Genomic DNA, 20,066 nt, shown 5'->3' on the forward strand with positions numbered 1-20,066 from the left:
AAAACCCCAAGGATTCAACCAAGAGAGTCCTGGAATTGATAAATGAATTCAGTAAAGTCTCAGGATACAAAATCAATACACACAAATCAGAGGCATTCATGTACTCCAATAACAGTGAAACTGAGAACCAAATCAAAGACTCAATACCCTTCACAATAGCAACAAAGAAAATAAAGTACCTAGGAATATATTTAACTAAGGAGATAAAAGACCTCTACAGGGAGAGCTATGAAACACTGAGGAAGGAAATAGCAGAGCACGTAAACAGGTGGAAAACCATACCATGCTCGTGGGTCAGAATAATCAACATTGTTAAAATGTCTGTACTACCCAAAGTAATCTACAGATTCAATGCAATCCCTATTAAAATACCAACATCATTTTTTCACAGATATAGAAAAAATAATTTTGTGCTTCGTATGGAACCAGAGAAGACACCATATAGTAAAGCAATCCTGTGCAAAAAAAAAAAATGGGAGGCATCAATTTACCAGACTTCAAACTATACTACAAGGCTACAGTAATTAAAACAGCATGATACTGGCACAAGAACAGGGACATACACCTATGGAACACAACTGATAACAGATATAAAACCATCCTCATATAGCCATCTAATCTTTGACAAAGCAGACAAAAACATACACTGGGGAAAAGAATTCTTATTCAATAAATGGTGCTAGGAAAACTGGATAGCCACATGTAGAAGACTGAAACAGGATCCACACATTTCACCTCTCAAAAAAACCAACTCATGGTGGATAACAGACTTAGACCTAAGGCATGAAACTATAAGAATTCTAGAGGAAAACATTGGAAATACTCTTCTAGACATTGGCCTAGGCAAAGAATTTATGAAGAAAACCCCAAAGGCAATTACAGCAACAACAAAAATAAATAAATGGGACCTGATCAAATTAAAAAGCTTCTGCACAGCCAAAGAAACTGTCACAAGAGCAAATAGACAACCTACAAAATGGAAGAAAATCTTCGCATGCTACACATCTGATAAAGGGCTGATAACTAGAATCTATTTAGAACTCAGGAAAATCGGCAAGAAAAAAGCAAACAACCCTATCAAAATGTAGGCAAAGGACAGGAAGAGAAACTTTTCAAAAGAAGACTGAATAATGGCCAAGAAACCTATGAAAATATGCTGAACATCTCTAATCATCAGGGAAATGCAACTTAAAACCAACATGAAATACCACTTATCTCCAGTGAAAATGGCCTTTATTAAAAAGTCCCAAAACAATAAATGTTGGCATGGATGCGGAGAGATAGGAACACTCATACCCTGCTGGTGGGACTGCAAAGTATTGCAACCTCTGTGGAAAGCAATATGGAGATATCTTAAAGAGATATAAGTAAATCTACCATTTGATTCAGCAATCCCAATACTGGGCATCTACCCAAAAGAACAGAAGACATCCTGTAAAAAAGACATCTGCACTCGAATGTTTATAGCAGCATAGTTCACAATTGCAAAAATATGGAAACAACCCAAGTGTCCATCAAACATGAGTGGATTAATAAAATGTGCTATACGTATACCATGGAGTACTATTCAGCTATAAGAAACAATGGTGATATAATACCTCTTGTATTTTCCTGGATAGAGCTGGAACCCATTCTTCTAAGTGAAGTATCCCAAGAATGGAAAAATAAGGACCACATATACTGACCATCAAATTTGTTTCACTGATCAACACCTAACTGCACATATAGGAATAACATTCATCAGGGGTCAGGCAGTTGGGAGGGGAGAGAAGGGGATGGGTATATAGATAAATAATGAGTGCAATGCTCACCGTCTGGGGGATGGACATGCTTGAAGCTCTGACTCAGGGGGGAGGGGAGGGGCAAGGGCAGTATATGTAACCTAAACATTTGTACCCCAATAATATGCTGAAATTAAAAAAAGGAAAAAAAAAACAGTTAATCTGAAAAATCAAGAAGTCTAACTCCAAAGTGTAAATTATTTTCTCTTTGTACACTTTGCTAGCTTACATATACATAAGCAATAGTCTAATTTATTTTTGAATGTTTCCAACATTTGTACCTCCAGTGAGGAAATTTTTAACCTTTTAATTCCTATATACGTGTTGAATGATGGCAGTTTCTGGTAGACTTGCTCTTTTACTTGATGCTTAATGTTCCCCTGTGGAGGACTAGAGACTAAGTAGAACAAGCAGGATTCTTATTTTCAAATTGCATTTGCAGTGGTCATTTGACCAGTGCATCTGGATTAACATCTATTTGAGACAGTGTTTTGCTTCTAAGATTCATTATGATCTAAATTTTAAGAATGTAGTCTGTAATAAGGATCAGCAAATGAGTTTGTAACTAGATCATCAGGCAGCATTTTACTCTTAGAGTAATGGAGTAAAACTGGATATAGATCTATTGAGCCAACACACTGGAAAAATACATTTGAAAACAAAAACCAAAGACAAAAAAACTCTTACACCATGTTCCTACTAGCAAATAATCTTGTATAGCTACCAACTTGTCAGTAAAATTGTATTATACTCATTCTGTATTTGATATAAAATTTGCTATAATTTTGGTATTATTGGCTTACGTTTTTTGTTTCTTTCTTTCCAAGCATCCTTTGGTTTTTGGCCTGGATAAAGGTTAAGGGAATTAGAACATTTCCATAACTGTGACCTACTTGTGAATAGTCTGGCAAGAAAACTTTTGTAATAATATATACATTAGGAAAAGAATAAATTTGTCATAGTGGTTAATACAGTGATTAAAGAGGTAGGCTCTAGAATCAGGCTGTTTGAGTTTGAGGGTTGGCTCTGCTACTTAATAATGGTTGACCTCAGTCACTTAACCTTTACAAATCCCAGATGCCTCATCTGTAAAATAGAAGTTATGATGGTATCTGCCTCATAAAGTTATTGTGAGGGTTAACTGAGGTAATATATGTAAAGCATTTACATAGTGCTTATCATACAGTAAGCTTTCAATAAATGTTGTTATTATTCATTGGAAGTAAGAGGTTAAATATACAGTTAAATTATTTATTTCCCTCTCCTAAGACCCCACATTTATAGGAGAGAATACTAGAAAAGATACCAAAAACAATAAAGTGGAGAATAATGTCTTTTTTTAATTTACCAATTATTTATTTATTTTTATTACAAATTTTTTACAGGGGTACAAATGTTTGGATTATATCTATTGCATTTGCACTACCCAAATCAGAGCTACAAGCATACCTCCCAGACCCTGCATACCACACCTATTGGGTGTGAATTTACCCATCCCCTCCTCCACGCTCCCATAGGAGAATAATATTTTTTATTTTGACAAAGATCATATGTAGAAAATGACATGATTTTAGAGTTCTTTATCAACCAGCACAGTGCTCCCAGAAATTGAGGGAAATGGAGCTAGTGGATTATCTTATTTTTTTTATTTTTTTCAGTACATGGCTAAACTGAGGGCATTGTTGTAGTTTTTCTAGTTTAGTGTAAACATAAGTGCTAAGAACTACTGAAACAGGAGATAAGTCAGAGCCTTCTTAATCTGACCCCTTGGTGAATGAATAGGTCCCAATATCAGCAATGCTTCAAGAATACTTCGGATTTGTTTGATGGAATTTGGAAAGAGAACAGGGAATATTATCTTTCATGTTTTTTTTTTTTGCAACTGAATGAAACCAGTTTCTTTCCCTATCTTTATTCTGCTTTTCTGATTCATTCACGTTTATAAATGCTGACTTTGCTGCTCCAGATAAATTCTTGAATTCGCCTCTGTCATCTCTAGACTTCATCTCTTATGAATTTAGATAACTGGGAACTTGTACCGAAGTTAAAAGTCCAAATCCAAATAATATGACCAATTTCGCTTACTTTATAAAGGATGGGACAGGTGGCGACCTTTCCCACTATCAATTGCAAGAAAACTGTATTAAGTATCACCTAGATTTCTCATATTGACTTCTCAGTGAAACAGCAATATTATTTTTAAAGAAATCCCAATATATAGCTTTCTCAATTTTCTAAAAGTGCTTATTTTCTGTTAAAGAAACCATAAGTCAGATCATTATTTTTAAGCCAACATAGAAGGCTTACTAAATTGCCCACAGAGTCATTCCCTTACAAGTAATATTACCTTATGATGATTCTTCTATGTTAGGGTGCTTAAAATAGTAAATAACTATAGAGAAACTTTTTGGTACATTCTTCCATCAGGGAATGGCGAAGTTCAAAACTCATAATCATATAACTGAAAGTCTACAATTGCATATGTTAACCTTTCTTTTTTTGTTTTTTCATTAATTCTCCCCCACCCTATTTTTAAGTATCTTCTTGCAAAGGGATCAGGACCAGTCCATGTTAGGTGAAACCCATTATCCCTAAACCATAAACAATGCTGGTTAAACTAATTTTGAAGATAAATTTCAGAATTATCAACTCTTTACCATTTTATTTAGCTCACAGAATAAGTGCTGATTTTGCATCACATATTTAACCATCCTCTTCATTTAGATTTCTCCTACTTGCTCTTATGATTCTACTGTTAAGCATATAATCTGAGCATCTGTCTATAATAAATACAATCAATGTTTTCCCATAGACTCATATTCTGTAAAAATCAAGCAAATGTGGAGTAGAAAATAGCATCCAGTATGTTAACCTTCTTTTAGGTTCGGGTCTTGATATCCATTAATACTGCTGCTTAAAATCCTTTAGGCCAATCCTGACTTTTTAAGGCTCAGGGAAAATGAGCACATGCTTATTTTCATGGCTGATTTAAACCTGTACATTTCTCCAAGTTCTATTTAATGTCCCTAGCTGAAGCAGTCAGCTTGGATAGAGCAATGGGAGATAACAGCACATTAGATAAGCACCAGCCTTAAAAATTATCTATTGACTCAATTTTCGTTTGCTTCCTGTGCTATATTCATCAATATATTACAAATTTTTGGCTACCATTTTCACATAGTGGTGTATACAACTGTTTTCTTGCTATGGACTTAATGATACATATACTTTTGCAAAATAAAAATTTTATAACTTGAAATCAGAATATATAAAATATTTTTAAACTGTGTACAATCAATAAATGTGATTTATTTTTATTCTTTTTTAAAAATTGTGTTAAAATATACATAACATAAAATTTACCATTCTAACCATTTTTAAATGTATAGTTCTGTGGTGATTTAAATTTTTAACTATTGGTTAATAACCCTAGAAAAAAATTTTCCTAAGCAACATAAAAATGACCTGATATAGAAAATGCCATATGGCAGTTTCCTATCATTTTGAACACCATTTTTTTATGCTATGAGCTAAGAGCTCTTTATCACCATCTTTGAGATACCTGCAACAGAATTGCCTTGTGGTGAAATATCATTTTGTAGTGGTTAAGCACACAAACTCTGGAGCTAGATTGCCTGTGTATAAATTCCAGTTCCATCTTACTAGGTATGTGAACTTGGGCAAGTTCTAAACTCCATGCCTCAATTTCTTCATCTATAAAATGAGGATAATAGTACCTACTTTATAAGCTGTTGGAAAGGTAAATAAGTTATATGTGAAGTGCTTAGGATAGTGCCTGGCAGTACTATGTAGGCATTGGATAAATTAGTAAGTTAAAAATAGTAATACTAGGATTTTAAACTAATAAGCCTCCTATAGAAATATGTGCTCAGTCAACTCCTCCCTATAGTGAATGGAGTTCCTATTTCATTTTCTTGGACTACAGAGACCAAATAATAATCCCCTGTGATCTTCAGTCATTGTTAAGAAAGTTGAGGCTCAGGTTAAGTGACTTGCCTGAGGTCACCCACCAGGAGAACTGGGACTCAAGCCCAGATCTTATGATTACAAACTCCAGGTTTTTATGTTATATGTCAACCTGCTTGAAATTTACATGGGCCATCTGTTTCTAATCTTTATAAACATACCAAAATAATAAGCTATCATCTATAAACTGGAAAACCACAAAGTCCTTCTTATTGCTCTCCTATTGTTAATTCAGCCAACTTGATTAATTAACTTAACCTTTAACCAGGGTTTTTCAAAGTTGGACAAAGCTTTTAAAGGCCTTTTCTTCGTGCTTGGCTTGTTGATTTTTTGCAGTGGACATAGGGGCTCTTCATGCTGTCATTAAAACCTAGAAATTATTTCATTTCGTTGTAACATTAGCAGTAACTGGTTATTATTAATACAAATAGTATCCTGATGCCAGGATTTGTTTTGTCTTAGGGTTTTTTGTTTGTTTGTTTGTTTTGCTCTACTGTTGGTTCCCAAACTTGCTGGTCATCACATTCTGCTGTAGAGCTCCTTAAAAGTACACATTCCCAAACCTGTTTGCTCAGTGAATCTCAAGAACCACTTCATAGCAGATTATTTCCCCGCAAATAACCTATTTTCTCTATGTTACTAGAATTAGCTGAAGGAAATATTTATATGAATGTATACTATGTTTACTGTGTTTACTTTGTAGAATGTATAAATGTGTTTATGAGTTTATGATACTAAAGAGGCCAGGCAAATTTTGGGCAAAATTGTGACATTAGATTCCCTTGTCCTTTTAAATATGTTTCTCCCTTTGGTGGTGCTTGATTTTCTCCCGGCTATGACTACTGAAACCTTCTCACTTTCTCTCTCTTTTCAAAGTCTGATTTCAGGTTCATTACATTAAATGACTGACATATTGGTGGTATAAAAATTGTTTTCTAAAGGATGTCACCCCAGATAATGGATCAACCTAAAATGTCTGGAGGTCCTTTTTAAAAAACATGCCATGTGTAGCAGTTATCTGTTCCATCTTGATAGGAAAAGAGCTTAAATATTCAAAGTACTTAGTAAATACATGCTAAAGTCTAGGTTAATAAAAAAGCTTATCTAGTACCCTGTGATTTTTCAGATTTATCCATTGGGGCCATTTTTATCTTAAACTGCTTGGTTTCCTTACCCTCTATCTCCATGCACAATGTTGCAGAGAGCACCCAGTAAGGAGTTTGGTCTCCTGTTTTGGTACTTTCTAGGATTTCAAGACAAGTAATAGAATTACACTGTAAAGATTTGACTTTCAAATTTCCTTCTTCCTTTGTTTTGCCCAATTTCTCCTCTGGTGCTCATTGCATTCTTGATATTCTCTCTCAATCTGATGTAAAGGATCACACTAAACAGTGCTAGACCTTTTTTTTTGGTCAGCTTTATTGGTTCACACTTTCCAGTGGCGAGGAATGGGGGACATAAGCTGTTTTGATCTTAAAATCCTGCTAAGTTAGATAAGCAAAGTTACTATTTATGTCTAAAGGAAACTTAGAACAAAAGCAACAAGTTAATAAGCTTTTAAAAGCAATATTTGCTTCAAGTATTCATTAATTGAACAAGCTGTCTAAATAATCCAGAGTTGAGTATACAAAGATTATATGAACCTATGTTAAACATGACAGGTGAGAGGGAAGGTAGATATTATAGGAAGCCAAGGAGACTAAAGCTATAGCTCTATAGTCTCTGTTGCACATGGATGTGATGTGGCTATCTTCCAGTTTGCATTAAAGAAACAGGAATGTTTTTACTGTCTGGATTACTGGTTGGTGTTGCAGAAATAGAATTTAAGGAAGACAAGATGATATGGTGATTAACTTTCTATTGAATTGCTTTAAGTGAAAATGCTCTGCCCAACACAGAAAAAGAGTGATAGCTTTGGCACAATAGTAAATAGAATGATGCATCAGTCCAATACATGGTTAGAGTCAGTGAGCTATGCTCCATTTTTGAACATATAAATAGCATCAATTAATTTAAATCTCCAGGCAGAGTACTTAATAAGTGGGACTGTTGGTCCTCAAACATTTAGCAGAGATGCATTTCAAAGGATAAACATTTTGTTTTTCTTTAGATTAAGAAATCTATGACTTATATCCCCATATTTCTAAAGGCATATTATGTAAGACATAATTTAAGGAATGGTCAATATTTGAAGTCTTTAAATGAATTTATGAAGCATATAAAAGCAATTTCTAAGTATATATGATTTATATTTTCCAGATTTTTACTATATGTTAAACATTGTATCTAAAAGATAAATTTTCTAAATTGTAAGTACTTGTATTTGCAGTTAACTTTAATATTGATTAATCAAAATTTGAATTGATATTTTTAGATTGCAGATGTTGTCATTGTGCCTAAAGGATTGTAATTAGGTTCTACCATCCCCCAAATAGATCATATTAAGAAGCATTTGATTAAGTTACTTTAGTTTTAAAATTAGGTACTATTTTTTATATAACATTAGCACTTGAAATTAGACACATTTTTTCAAGAAAAAATGCTACTAATATTATAGGATATATCAGTGGTGCATGAAGTACTTTACAGATCTAAATTTTATACAAAAAAATGAATTTCTATATTATTTTAGAAGTAATATCACTATAATACCAGATGGTCATCGGGTTTATAAATTTTTCTTTTATCTTTGTTGGGAATAATCACATAATTCAAGATTAAAATGTAGCAGCCTTTCATTTTCATCTCCAGTTTCCTAAAGGGGTTTTACTCAGGCCACCTTGCACAAAATATATCTATGTGTAGTGCTCAATAAATATTTACTGAGCTCCTATTATTTGACTCTTATAGGCTCAGAAGTGAACAAAACAGACAAAATTCAATAGCCTCATGAGACTTAAATTAGTGGAATAAGACATACAGTAAACAAATCAATAAGAAAAAGATACAGCATATTAATTATTTCTGAGTACTATGCAGAAAAATTAGGAGAGAGCAATAGGCAGATGGGGGACACAAGGGGTGGGGGTGGAAGGAAAGACTACCACTTCCCTATCCAAATATCGAAAGCCCCACAGCTATGACATTCTTCCTACAGATAACCAAACACCAGTGGCTGGTCGATAATAATTCTTGTTTTGATTGTATTTTTCCCTCTCTTATATTCCATAAAGTAGCCAGGCCCCTTATATTCCCATGTCTCAGGGGAGTTTTTTATTATGGGGGCTAAAAGAAGGGCTGGCCTCTTTTCCTGATCTGAGTTCCTTGAGGGTGGGCAGGATGGACTGGAAACAGAGAGTCCAATGCCTCTGAGAGGGAGAGGCAAGTACAGCAAGGCAGAGAAGATATTCTCTCAGACTTGGGAGAGGACAAAAGACAAAAATCTGTCAGTGCCCTAGGCAAGTGGCAGTATCTCAGAGAAGAATAGCACTGTGGGGCACACAGGAAGGTTGAACCCATGCCATCAAGGCTCCCAGCCACTGAAAAGATTCTTTTGTCCAGGTGTGGCAAAGAAGCTCTTGGGGTGCCTGACTTCAAGGAACCTGAACAAAGATATTATTCATGTAACCATGATGGGCTGAAGAGTAGCCATCTGCCCTCCCTTTTCAGGCAGCACCTTTCAGGGATAATGCCTTTTCTAATTTATGTGATCCAAAAGAAAGTAAAGAGTGGCTCCAAAATGATTGAAATCAAATTTCTTCTTATTTTGGTTGGATGAAGTCTGTTACATTCAATCTGATTTAGCAAAATTAAGGTAATGTGACATTGCTTACACATTTAAGTTTGAGGAGTAAGATTTATCCTGCTACAACCCCAGGTTATTGTATCTTGACTAATTCTTATGTGGAGAAAACATTTTAATATACAAAGCAAAAGAGGACATGAATTTATACCAGATGGCGTATTTCTCTCCACTGGCCTTGCTGGCTAGACAAACCCATATGTATTCTTTTCCTTGAATTTGCCAGTCCATATTAGTGTGCAGTGATAGCACAAACCTTTTTTGAGTGAGTCTCAAGTTACGGAGAAGGGATTCAACTGCCTTCTCAAACTCTCGGAAATGGAAAAATAATATTAAGGCCTTTGGTTGACCAATAACACCTGACTGAAACAAAATCCCATAGGACAGTGGTTTACAAACTTCTCAATTTTGCACACAGCTAGGAATTATCTCAGAGATAGGGTAGTATCTTTCCCTGTCTGGCCATCTGTTTAGTCTCAAACCTCATCCTTGCTCCAAACATTTTCATGCTTATTCATCTATCAAGAATCATCTTATTTATACTCAGAAGTTTACACAAATTTTTAAATCCAAATTTCTTCCTTCTCTTTCTTTTTCCCTCTACCCAAAATTTAATAAAACTGATTGAGAAAACTCAAGTTTCCAAAGTAATATAGACATAATAAAGGATATAATATCCTCTCTTGGGATCACGGGATTTACTGGAATTTGACGATCATGGTGCCCACCCCTTCCTATAGAATCATTTGATATCACTGATCTTAATCCTTGACTTTATAAGCTTTTATCTCCTTGGAAGTTTACTAAAGAGCTCCCTTGAAAATTTCTTTCTTAAGCATATGTTAAAGCTTGTCTGTGTTTTGTTTTGGGGTGGGAGATAAACTAACTTGGAAGTTCTAAAATTATTAGAAGTACCCTGATTTTGGTGAAAGACATATATCTTAAGGACTTCAAGCTGAAGACAAAACCAATTATTTTCACATTGCAAAGTGAGATACAATAGTATGTATGCAAGACTTACAAAGGGAGGTGCCAAAACTGGCTTGGCACCCCTAAGCCCAATTTACATAAGAATATAAAAGTTTTCATGTTGAGCATACAGATATTTCTTCAGACAAAATGTTGGTGTGCTGTGGTATTTTCCCTATACCTCCTCACTCACCATCTTTGGAAAAGATGGTCATTGGAAATGGTCATTTTCCATTACCTCATGTGTTGTACAAGGGTTTTTTTTTTATTTTTTTTTTTTTGAATGCTTGATGCATGTACCCTGGAGCTTGAGCAACATGGCATACTGGTGTCTGTCTTCCCCCTGAGAAATCTACAGGTGACACTTTCTGATTATCACAGCTGAAGTGAGATGGCGGCACTGGGAATGGCCAGCATTCCCATAGTTTGGGGGAACAATGATGCAGACAACATGAGAAAAGAGTCAGGGGTCATTTTAAAAGGGTCTCCACAAAAAAGGCCTCCCTGCCCCTGTGCAACCTAAGCAGGAAGATGTGGGAAAATGGTAATAGGATATGGGTTGAAAGCAACTAGCTTACACAAAGACATTTGCCCTGCTAAGGAAGTTGCAATCAGATGTTCCTAGTTGGGAGACAGGACTCACAAAAGAACCCACAAAGCACCCGACAATAAAGCATACTTCAAGCCCTGAAAATACCAACCCCAGACTGCCATGGTAGCAGACAAATAAACACATTTTCTACAATTTATTTTCTGTTCCCTGTAGCTAACCTTTTCAAACCTAGAGAACCCAGAAGATGGGGAGAGAGAAGGAGAAGCATGAGGAAGATGAGAACCACCAACCTGAAGTGTGCTTTTAGCTTGTGAAACACGAGAGTGATTTTAACTTGAAATGAAGTTTGGAATTTTGTCTTTAACATGGTGGCAAACATGTTAGTTTTTGAATTCTGGGGGACTAAAATAACTGGAGGACATTTTATTGTTTGAGTTTTACTAGAAAAGTCACAGAAACAGTGGTAGGTTTTAGCCAAGGGTTCAGAAACATCTAGATTCCAGTTGAGTTTGAATGGCGGTTACCTTCTGCTTAAGCTCGAGTCCTATTTTGAATAGTATTTGGCTTTGAACAATTCTTTGTTAAATCTGAATTTAATTATCTATTTGACTGCTAGCTAGAAAAAAAAAACATAAATGTTTTCATGCTTTCAAAAGACAAATTTTTTTAAAGGTAGTTTTTACCCTTAGCTTGGGCTTATTTATGAAACATTGTTTCCTTTGTTAACTTTTTCTAAAATGTAAATTTTCAAGTTGAACATTCATCTCATTAAATGCTATAGTATTTTTAAATTGAACTTAATTATAAATGTTATTACTGTAATTCATTCAAGCATGATGTTCATTAATCCTTCACAAACTTTATCCTAGTAATTAGTATATGGAATGAATTTATTATGTTTAGTGAGATACTGAGTTTTTGTCTCTTTCTTGCCAACTCACAAGCCTTTCCTTGGAAGATTCCAATTGAAAGCTATGATAACGTCTCAGAGAGCCAAGTTTATGAAGATGATTACAAATATACTTTTTTTTGGTAGCTTCTGCAAAATAATTCAATTAAATAAATGTGAATCATTTCAATAGGTCTTGAAAAGTACATGAACTTATTTGACTATTTTATTTTAATTAGAGGAGAAGTTGGTTGTTCAGGTAGGAATTTTTTTTTTTTTTTTTTTTTTTGAGACAGAGTCTCGCTCTGTTGCCCAGGCTAGAGTGCCATGGCATCAAGCCCACAGCAACCTCAAAGTCCTGGGCTCAAGCAATCCTCCTGCCTCAGCCTCCTGGATAGCTGGGACTACAGACATGCGCCACCATGCCTGGCTAGTTTTTTCCTATATATATATAATTTTAGCTGCCCAGATCATTTCTTTCCATTTTTAGTAGAGACAGGGTCTCGCTCTTGCTCAGGCTGGTCTCGAACTCCTGACCTTGAGCGATCCTCCCGCCTCGGCCTCCCAGAGTGCTAGGATTACAGGCGTGAGCCACTGCGCCCAGCCAGGTGGGAAATTTTGATTTTTAAAACATGTAGAATTGCATATTTTTTAATATTCTCCTGGTCTAATTGGCTAATATAATTAGCCAAAGTAAGAAGCAAAAGTGCACATACAAGAAAGGATGAAGCAAAATTGTTATTAGTACATGATTGCATACCTGGAAAACCCCTGGAACTCAAATGGAAAAACTATTAAAAACAAAACTATTCTAAACAATAGAAAATCATTAAAAACCATGAGAAAATTCAGTTTTGTGTCAGGTTATAAAATTACTATACAGAATTAACCAGTTTGAAAATATGAAGGGATTAAAATTCTCATTTATATTAGCCACAAAGCTATAATACACTGGTGTAACCCTAAGAAGCAATTGCAAGATCTGTATGAATAAAACTTTAAAATGCTACTAAGAAACAGAAAATAAAACCTGAGTAAATGGAAAGATATAATCCTCTTTTTCTTGGAAGATTTAATATGGAAGATGTCAGTTCTCCCTAAATTAATTTTAATGCAAGCTCAATTTTAAAAAAACAGGACTTTTAACTAAACAAACTAATTCTAAAATTTGTACGAAGATTTAACGAGAGACAGTTGGCCTATAAAAGATAAAAGATATAATAAAGCTTCAATAGTTAAAGCAGTTTGGTACTAATAATGATTTGACAGATTAATAGAGAGAGACCACAACTAAATTCAAAAGTACTTGGACATATAGTTAATGATTAAGGTTGTATTGTTTAATAAATGGTATGGGTACAAATAGTTAGCTACTTAGGAAACAAAGTTGGAGCTATACCTCATACTTGCATTCAAACTAATTCTAGATAGATGAAAGATTTACATAAATAAAAAAGAAAATACAAATGTACTGAAAGATAAATGATAAACAGGAAGATATTTGTGACACATAGCAAAGAGCTATTTTCTTTAATATATGAAAGTCTTTTACAAATTAATGTGAACACAGGACTTGAATAGTCATTCCATATAAAAGAAAATATAAATGGATTTTAAAAATATGAAAAATTACTCATAACTGCTTAATTTAAGAAATAAAAAGGATAATAAGAAGGAAATACCATTCTTCTCTTAAAAAGTTTGACAAAGATCTAAAAGTTTGGAACAGAAATGTTCTGCATGGTGTAGGGAAATATGTTGTTTGTGGCATTGCAAACTGTGACCTCCTTGTTCAGGAGTGATTTTATAATAGCTTCCAAAATTTAAAATATACATACGTTAAACCTGGTAATTCAATGCCTACAAATTTATCTTTCAGTAAACTCTCACATGGGCAAAATGACATATGGACAAAATTTTTTTTATTGCAGCATTGTTTCAAATAGCATAATATGAGAAACAAGCTAAATGTCCATCACCAGAGCAACATACATACATCTATTTCCTCATTATTTTGGTTATCTTTTTTTTTTTTCTTTTTTTATTTTTTTTTATTTAATTTTACAGAATCAAAGAGTCTAACAGTATATCTTGTTAGATACAGTATGTCCTCATAATGTATACATTATTTCTTGTACAATGATATGAAATAATATGGGAAATATTCATGATAAATTATTAAGTGAACAGTGCAAGTTAAAAACAATAGTTTCATATTTTTTTCCCCACCCCCCCTTTCCCGAGTCAGCACCTTCAAGTGTTACCACTCCCCAAACGGTGCGCAATGCACTCATTGTGTAGGCATACCCCCATCCCCTCCCCCACCCCCCACCTCAGTCTGATGTCCAATTGGTGTCGTTTCCAGATTTGTATTTAGGTGATGATCAAGGAAACCAATTTTCTGGTGAGTACATGTGATGCTTGTTTTTCCATTCTTGGGATACTTCACTTAATATAATGGGTTCCAACTCTCTCCAGGAGAACCATAGAGATGTTGTATCTTCATCATTCCTTATAGCTGAGTAGTATTCCATGGTATACATATACCACAGTTTACTAATCCAATCATGTATTGATGGGCATTTGGGTTGTTTCCACATCTTTGCTATTGTGAATTGTGCTGCTATAAACATTTGGGTACACGTGCCTTTGTTACAGAATGACCTTTTTTCCTTTGGGTATATGCCCAAAACAACACATGTTGGCGTGGGTGTGGAGAGACAGGAACACTAATACACTGCTGGTGGGACTGCAAACTAGTGCAACCTCTGTGGAAAGCATTATGGAGGTATCTTAAACAGATTCAAGTAGACCTGCCATTTGACCCAGCAATCCCATTACTGGGCATATACCCAAAGGAAAAAAGGTCATTCTTTTGGTTATCTCATCCAGTTTCTTGACTTAAGTTTAAATGCCATGTGCTTGTGTGCGTGCGTGTGTGTGAGTGAGTGTATGTGTGTGTAATTCCTAAATTTTATCTCCATTCAAGTTTTCTCTCCTAAATTTCCTTATCCAACTGCTACTCAGCATCTCCACTTGGATGTCTTAATTGTCTTCCTCTTGAATGTTGATACATTTCATACTCAACATATCTGAACTCTTATGTTCCTCCAAATCTCACTTTCTTGCAACCTGCCCCATGTCAGTAGATAGCAAATTCCATCCTTCCCCCTGCTCAGTTTGGAAGTCCTAGAGTCATCCTCTCTTTCTCTCACAACCAATTTTCAGTTAGTCAGGAAATTTTTTTGCTCTACTCTCAAATTAGGTCCACAATCTTAATACTTTTTTCCCACAGTAGCTGCTACTACCACTATCATTTCTTATACAGATTATTGCAATAGCCTCTAATATGCATAGTTGTCCTGCTTCCACACTTGCCTCTGTATGGCCCATCCTAATCAAAGCAACCACAATGATTGTTTTAAAACATTAAATCAAATCAAATGTTATTCTTTTGCTGAGAACTCTGCAATGGCTCCCATTTCACTCACAGTAACAGCCAAAAACCCTACAATGGCTTGCAAGGACCTCCATAATGATCTGGCCCTTGTTAATTTTTTGAAATCATTTCCCATTGCTCTCTCTCTCTTCATCATTCAGACACAGCTACCCTGTATTCTTTGATGCTTTTTTAATATACCTGTATTCTCCTACATTAGAGGATTTTTCTCTGCCTGGAGTACTCTTTACTTGGATGTTTCTATCACTAACTCCTTGACCCCCTTCAGGGAGGTCGTTGCTCAAATGTTACCTTTTCAGTGATTGTCACCCAGACCACTCTACCCACCACCCCTCAGCACTCGTGATCACCCTTACTTTGCTTTACCTTTTATTTATTGCATAGTACTTATCACCTCTTATAATATATTTTAGCCTTAACTTATTTGTTATGCTTATTGTAGATTGTCTGTTCTCACAGGCTAAAATGTAAACTTTGTCTGCTTTTAACAATGATGGATCCTGAGGATATGTGGAATTAATAAATTAAGTAATATGCAAGAAATTTTAAAACTCAAGTATATATAACTATTCATAGCATTATATAAATATACATATATGTTTATATAAATTATATGAATGCATACAATATCTCTGGAAGGCTATAAAAGAAATTGGTAATCATGGTTGCCTTTGGGAGAAACAGTACCTGGGAGAGAAGGAAGGCACATTCTATACTGTTGTAATTTGCACCTATCACTTCCTCAATTTAAAAAAAAGAAACTAGTTTAAAAATACAATAAACACTTGAGCCTGATTTCTGGAATCTGAAATTCTTTATAAAACAGAGCCTTAGCTTTTTGAGTTCCTTAGAAGATATTAACTTGTATTGCCACTAGGTGGCACATACCTACTGATATGTTTTTAAAGACTCCCAGACAAAAGTTTTAAACAAAGCTTTTCAGCTCCCCTAACTCGCCAAAGTTTATTTTAACTGTATCACACTGGTTTTTCTCAAGAAATTTTCTTAACTATTTTCTTAAACTACTCATATAGGGGCTAGTATAGTAACTGTTTAGTACTGTATAACCTTTTAAATGATTTTTCACTATAATTTCTCAATGTCGTAATATTTGAGTTGCAGAAAGTCTTACATCTGCAAAGGCTAGCTTCGATTCCTAAAATAATTTAAAATTTACAATGTTTATTGAATTGTATTTGCCTATCTTTTCTTCCTTTGAAATAATGAATTAAATGTATAGATTCTGTGTACAAAAGTAGATTTTTGTTTGATTACGTTGTTTCACTGCTTTTATGCCAAATTAATTAGTGCCCAGTACCAAATGCAATTTAACAACCACTTTGCTTATATAATTTACAATGATATGTTAGGGTACTGTGGAAGATACAAAGATGAGATATTATTTATTGCCTCTGTCTTTATGGACTTTGGATTTTATCGGTGGTGGCAGTCATGAACACAAATAACTATAATACAAGCTAGAATGTAGTAAATTATTAAATGAAATTATTAAGTGTAGTAGGAGCATATAGTTGCTATTAATATGGAGATTTCAAGAATATTGTGGCATTTGCAAAGAGCCTTAAATATATAATTTCATTCTCAGAATTAATTGAATATAGGTCTTATATAGATTTGCATTTCTATGTAAAGGGTGAACTATCTTATACATCTGAGATAAAGATATGATCTTATTATAAAGGTGGCAGATATACATTAATAGAATAATTGCCTGTATTCTTTTTGCTGGCAAAGTTTTCAAAATGAAAATGATGGCATGTGTTATATAAATTTGAACACTTAAAAACATTATAAAAATCTTTTTTGTCAAGTTTTAAAAGAACATTGGAAAAATTATTGGACTAGATAATTTTTATAGCCATTTTTGAACCAGAGATTCTTTGACTCTGTTTTTCTTTACAGCCTATATTTTTGAAAACTAAACGTTTAGAAAATGTGCTGTATCCAAGTAGAATAACTTACTGAGTTCTTGCTATGTCAGAAACTATCATCTATTATTTTGTTTAATACTCGTGAAAACTTATGATGTATGTGCTGTTATTATACACATTTTTCAGATAAAGACACTGGGCACAGAAAGTTTAAGAAACTTACATGAATATGTTAATATCTGCCATCATACCAAAACTAGATAAGGATGGAATTAATTTCCTTACAATAAATAACTTGCTTTTGAACTTCTACCACTTTAGTATTATTACTGTCACTAAAAGGGAATCAACATTATACTAATAAAATGTACTAATATTGACTACTTTGTTACATTGAGAAACTTAACTTTTTGTAACTTTCTAAGTGTAAGATGAATCATATTATCATTATTATCTTAGTGAACCAAGCATCTGACCCTTTGGCTATTAACTTGCAAAATTTTCACAATTTTGCTAAATTCTAAAATAATAAGAAATATAATTGTCAGATACCAAAGTCTAAGAAATATATTTTACAATGCTCCAAATTAGATTAAGTTCCAGTTCAATAGTTAAGTCAGGTGGATTTTAAAACAATATTATATATTTAAAAATGAATTTTATTCTTTTTCTGTATTTACACAGGCAGCAAAATGTAAGAATAAAAAGAAGTGGTATAAAAGTGCATTACAAGAAGCATACCTACTCTATGGATATTCTCATGAACAAAGACTAGAAATGTGCTGGCTATCAAAACAGGGTATGTATGTTTTTTATTCTTTATCACTTTAAAATAAGGATTTATTCAGATGTATGTTTTTATGTTGCACATTAAAAAAAAATCGTCTCTTTTTCTTCATAGGGAAATAATGTATCTTTGTCCATTAGAAAATAGTTTTTGTATGAATTAGTAGCATGTATTTTGTCCTCTGAAACTATTTTCAATAACTCGACATATGATTTATTTAAATGCAGAAATTGTTTTTAGCGCTTCTGTTATCTTCTTTACTCTTAGACTATCTACAGAGGTGCTCTTGTGTATTTCAAAAGCATATATTTCAAAATTGGAAACCACAGTTTTAAAATATATTCCTGGCACAAAGATTTCACTTGGATATGCTATATTATTATGGAACAAAATATTTTATATGTATGTAAATAAATTCAAAGCACAAATAAAAGATAAGCTTCAACCTTTTTTTAATTAGATGAAAAAATATGGTAATATTTCAGGTCATTTTCAAAGAAAATTCTCTTGAATCATAACTATTATGGTTTATACATAGTTTTTAAAATAAGTTGATCTGAAAGATTATAGTAGGCATGACACATTTTTAAAAACAATGTGATTATCACATAAAAATGATAATTTTCAATAAATAAATGTTTAAAAATTTTTCTGCTTAGTGATCATCATAATTTTATATCTTATAAGACCCATTCTCTCTTTATTACCTTAAGTTTTAAAAGAGATTATGAGAGGATCTGGCCTTTGGTGCTGACAGTAATATTTTATTCTCCTTTGAAAAAGTTTAATGTATATTTTTAAAAACATTTTATTTCAGAAAAAATTTAGATTTTAACCCAGCCACCTATGTTTAGGATTTAAAGCAAATAGGTGGTTTGAAAAGAATAGGAAAAGAATGACAAGTACACTACTCTGGTTTATTCTGAGACCTGGAGAAGAGATATTTATTACCACAAATACGATTTTATTCCTCGTGCTGAAAATATAATGTCTCTGTTTATTAGCAATAAAGTTTGAACTCACTCTATTGTCACAAATACAATTTTATGCCTTGCACAGGCTATAGATTTCTCTTCTTTAACCACAATAAACTTTGAAACATTTAATTTTTTAAACATTAATGCTTTTAAATGATATAGTTATTTACTTTTTAAAATTATATAACATCTATTTCTCTCTAGCAGCAGATTTGCTCTCTCAATACATTATGAAACTATATCTTTGCCATTGTTGTGTGTGCCAGGCCATTTGTATCTGAGTCCTTTGGCATTCTTACCTGTCCAGAAACTCTGGGAGAGGGGTTATGTCTGATTGGTTTTGTAGCAATAATTCATTGCCTTGCTGAAAGGCTGATGATTTTTACATGTTATACTTTATGTAAGTTAGCCTCATTCCTAAGAGCTATATGCCTAAAGGCTTTCATTTTGTCCTTGAAGTAGCCAAAATGGAGGGGCATGAACAGACTTCCAAAATTTCAATCTTCACCATAACAGGTTCATTATTCATTATTCACTGTCGCCAAAATAGTCAATTTAATCCTTGTGTCTGCTTAGCATCTACTGTGGATTCTAGAAAAGTATTCAGCTTTTTACTGTATTCAAAAGTAGTTTTGAAATATAATTAACCATTGTTCAAATATTTCACCGAAGGTGAATAGCTTAGCAGCAACCCATTTATTTCAAACCAGCAACTTTGAGGATTTCATCACCTAACAATTTCTTCTTCCAACCCAGAAAAAATTACTGTTAATATTTAGCCTATAGTACTCCTACCATGCAGAAATGGCACCTAATATGTTTGGTGCAACTCTTTCATTGTTGAAATATGCAAGGTCATTACATAATATGTAAATATAGACCCAGTCAGATGCTATCAAAGTCCTGTCCTCATGATTTAGTTGCCCTGTTTTGGTTGTATTAACTATTACTCCAACTAAGTAATTCTTTTCTGGGCCTAGAAAGTTTTTTATTTTATAAAGAAACATTCATTATAATTGTATTTTTAAA

The 20,066-nt window shown here is 33.6% G+C and overlaps 1 protein-coding gene across 1 annotated transcript in view; it reads left to right on the plus strand.

The window, feature by feature from the left end:
- The window catches only part of ZCWPW2 (zinc finger CW-type and PWWP domain containing 2), a 140,969-nt gene that overhangs the window by 75,572 nt on the left and 45,331 nt on the right, over positions 1–20,066 (plus strand). The window contains exon 6 of the mRNA XM_069472020.1: positions 17,958–18,072. Within this exon, the coding sequence (XP_069328121.1) occupies positions 17,958–18,072 (115 nt within the window). The remainder of the gene's footprint in view (positions 1–17,957; positions 18,073–20,066) is intronic.

This window comes from Eulemur rufifrons, chromosome 7 (genome assembly GCF_041146395.1).
Source record: "Eulemur rufifrons isolate Redbay chromosome 7, OSU_ERuf_1, whole genome shotgun sequence".
NCBI lineage: Eukaryota > Metazoa > Chordata > Mammalia > Primates > Lemuridae > Eulemur > Eulemur rufifrons.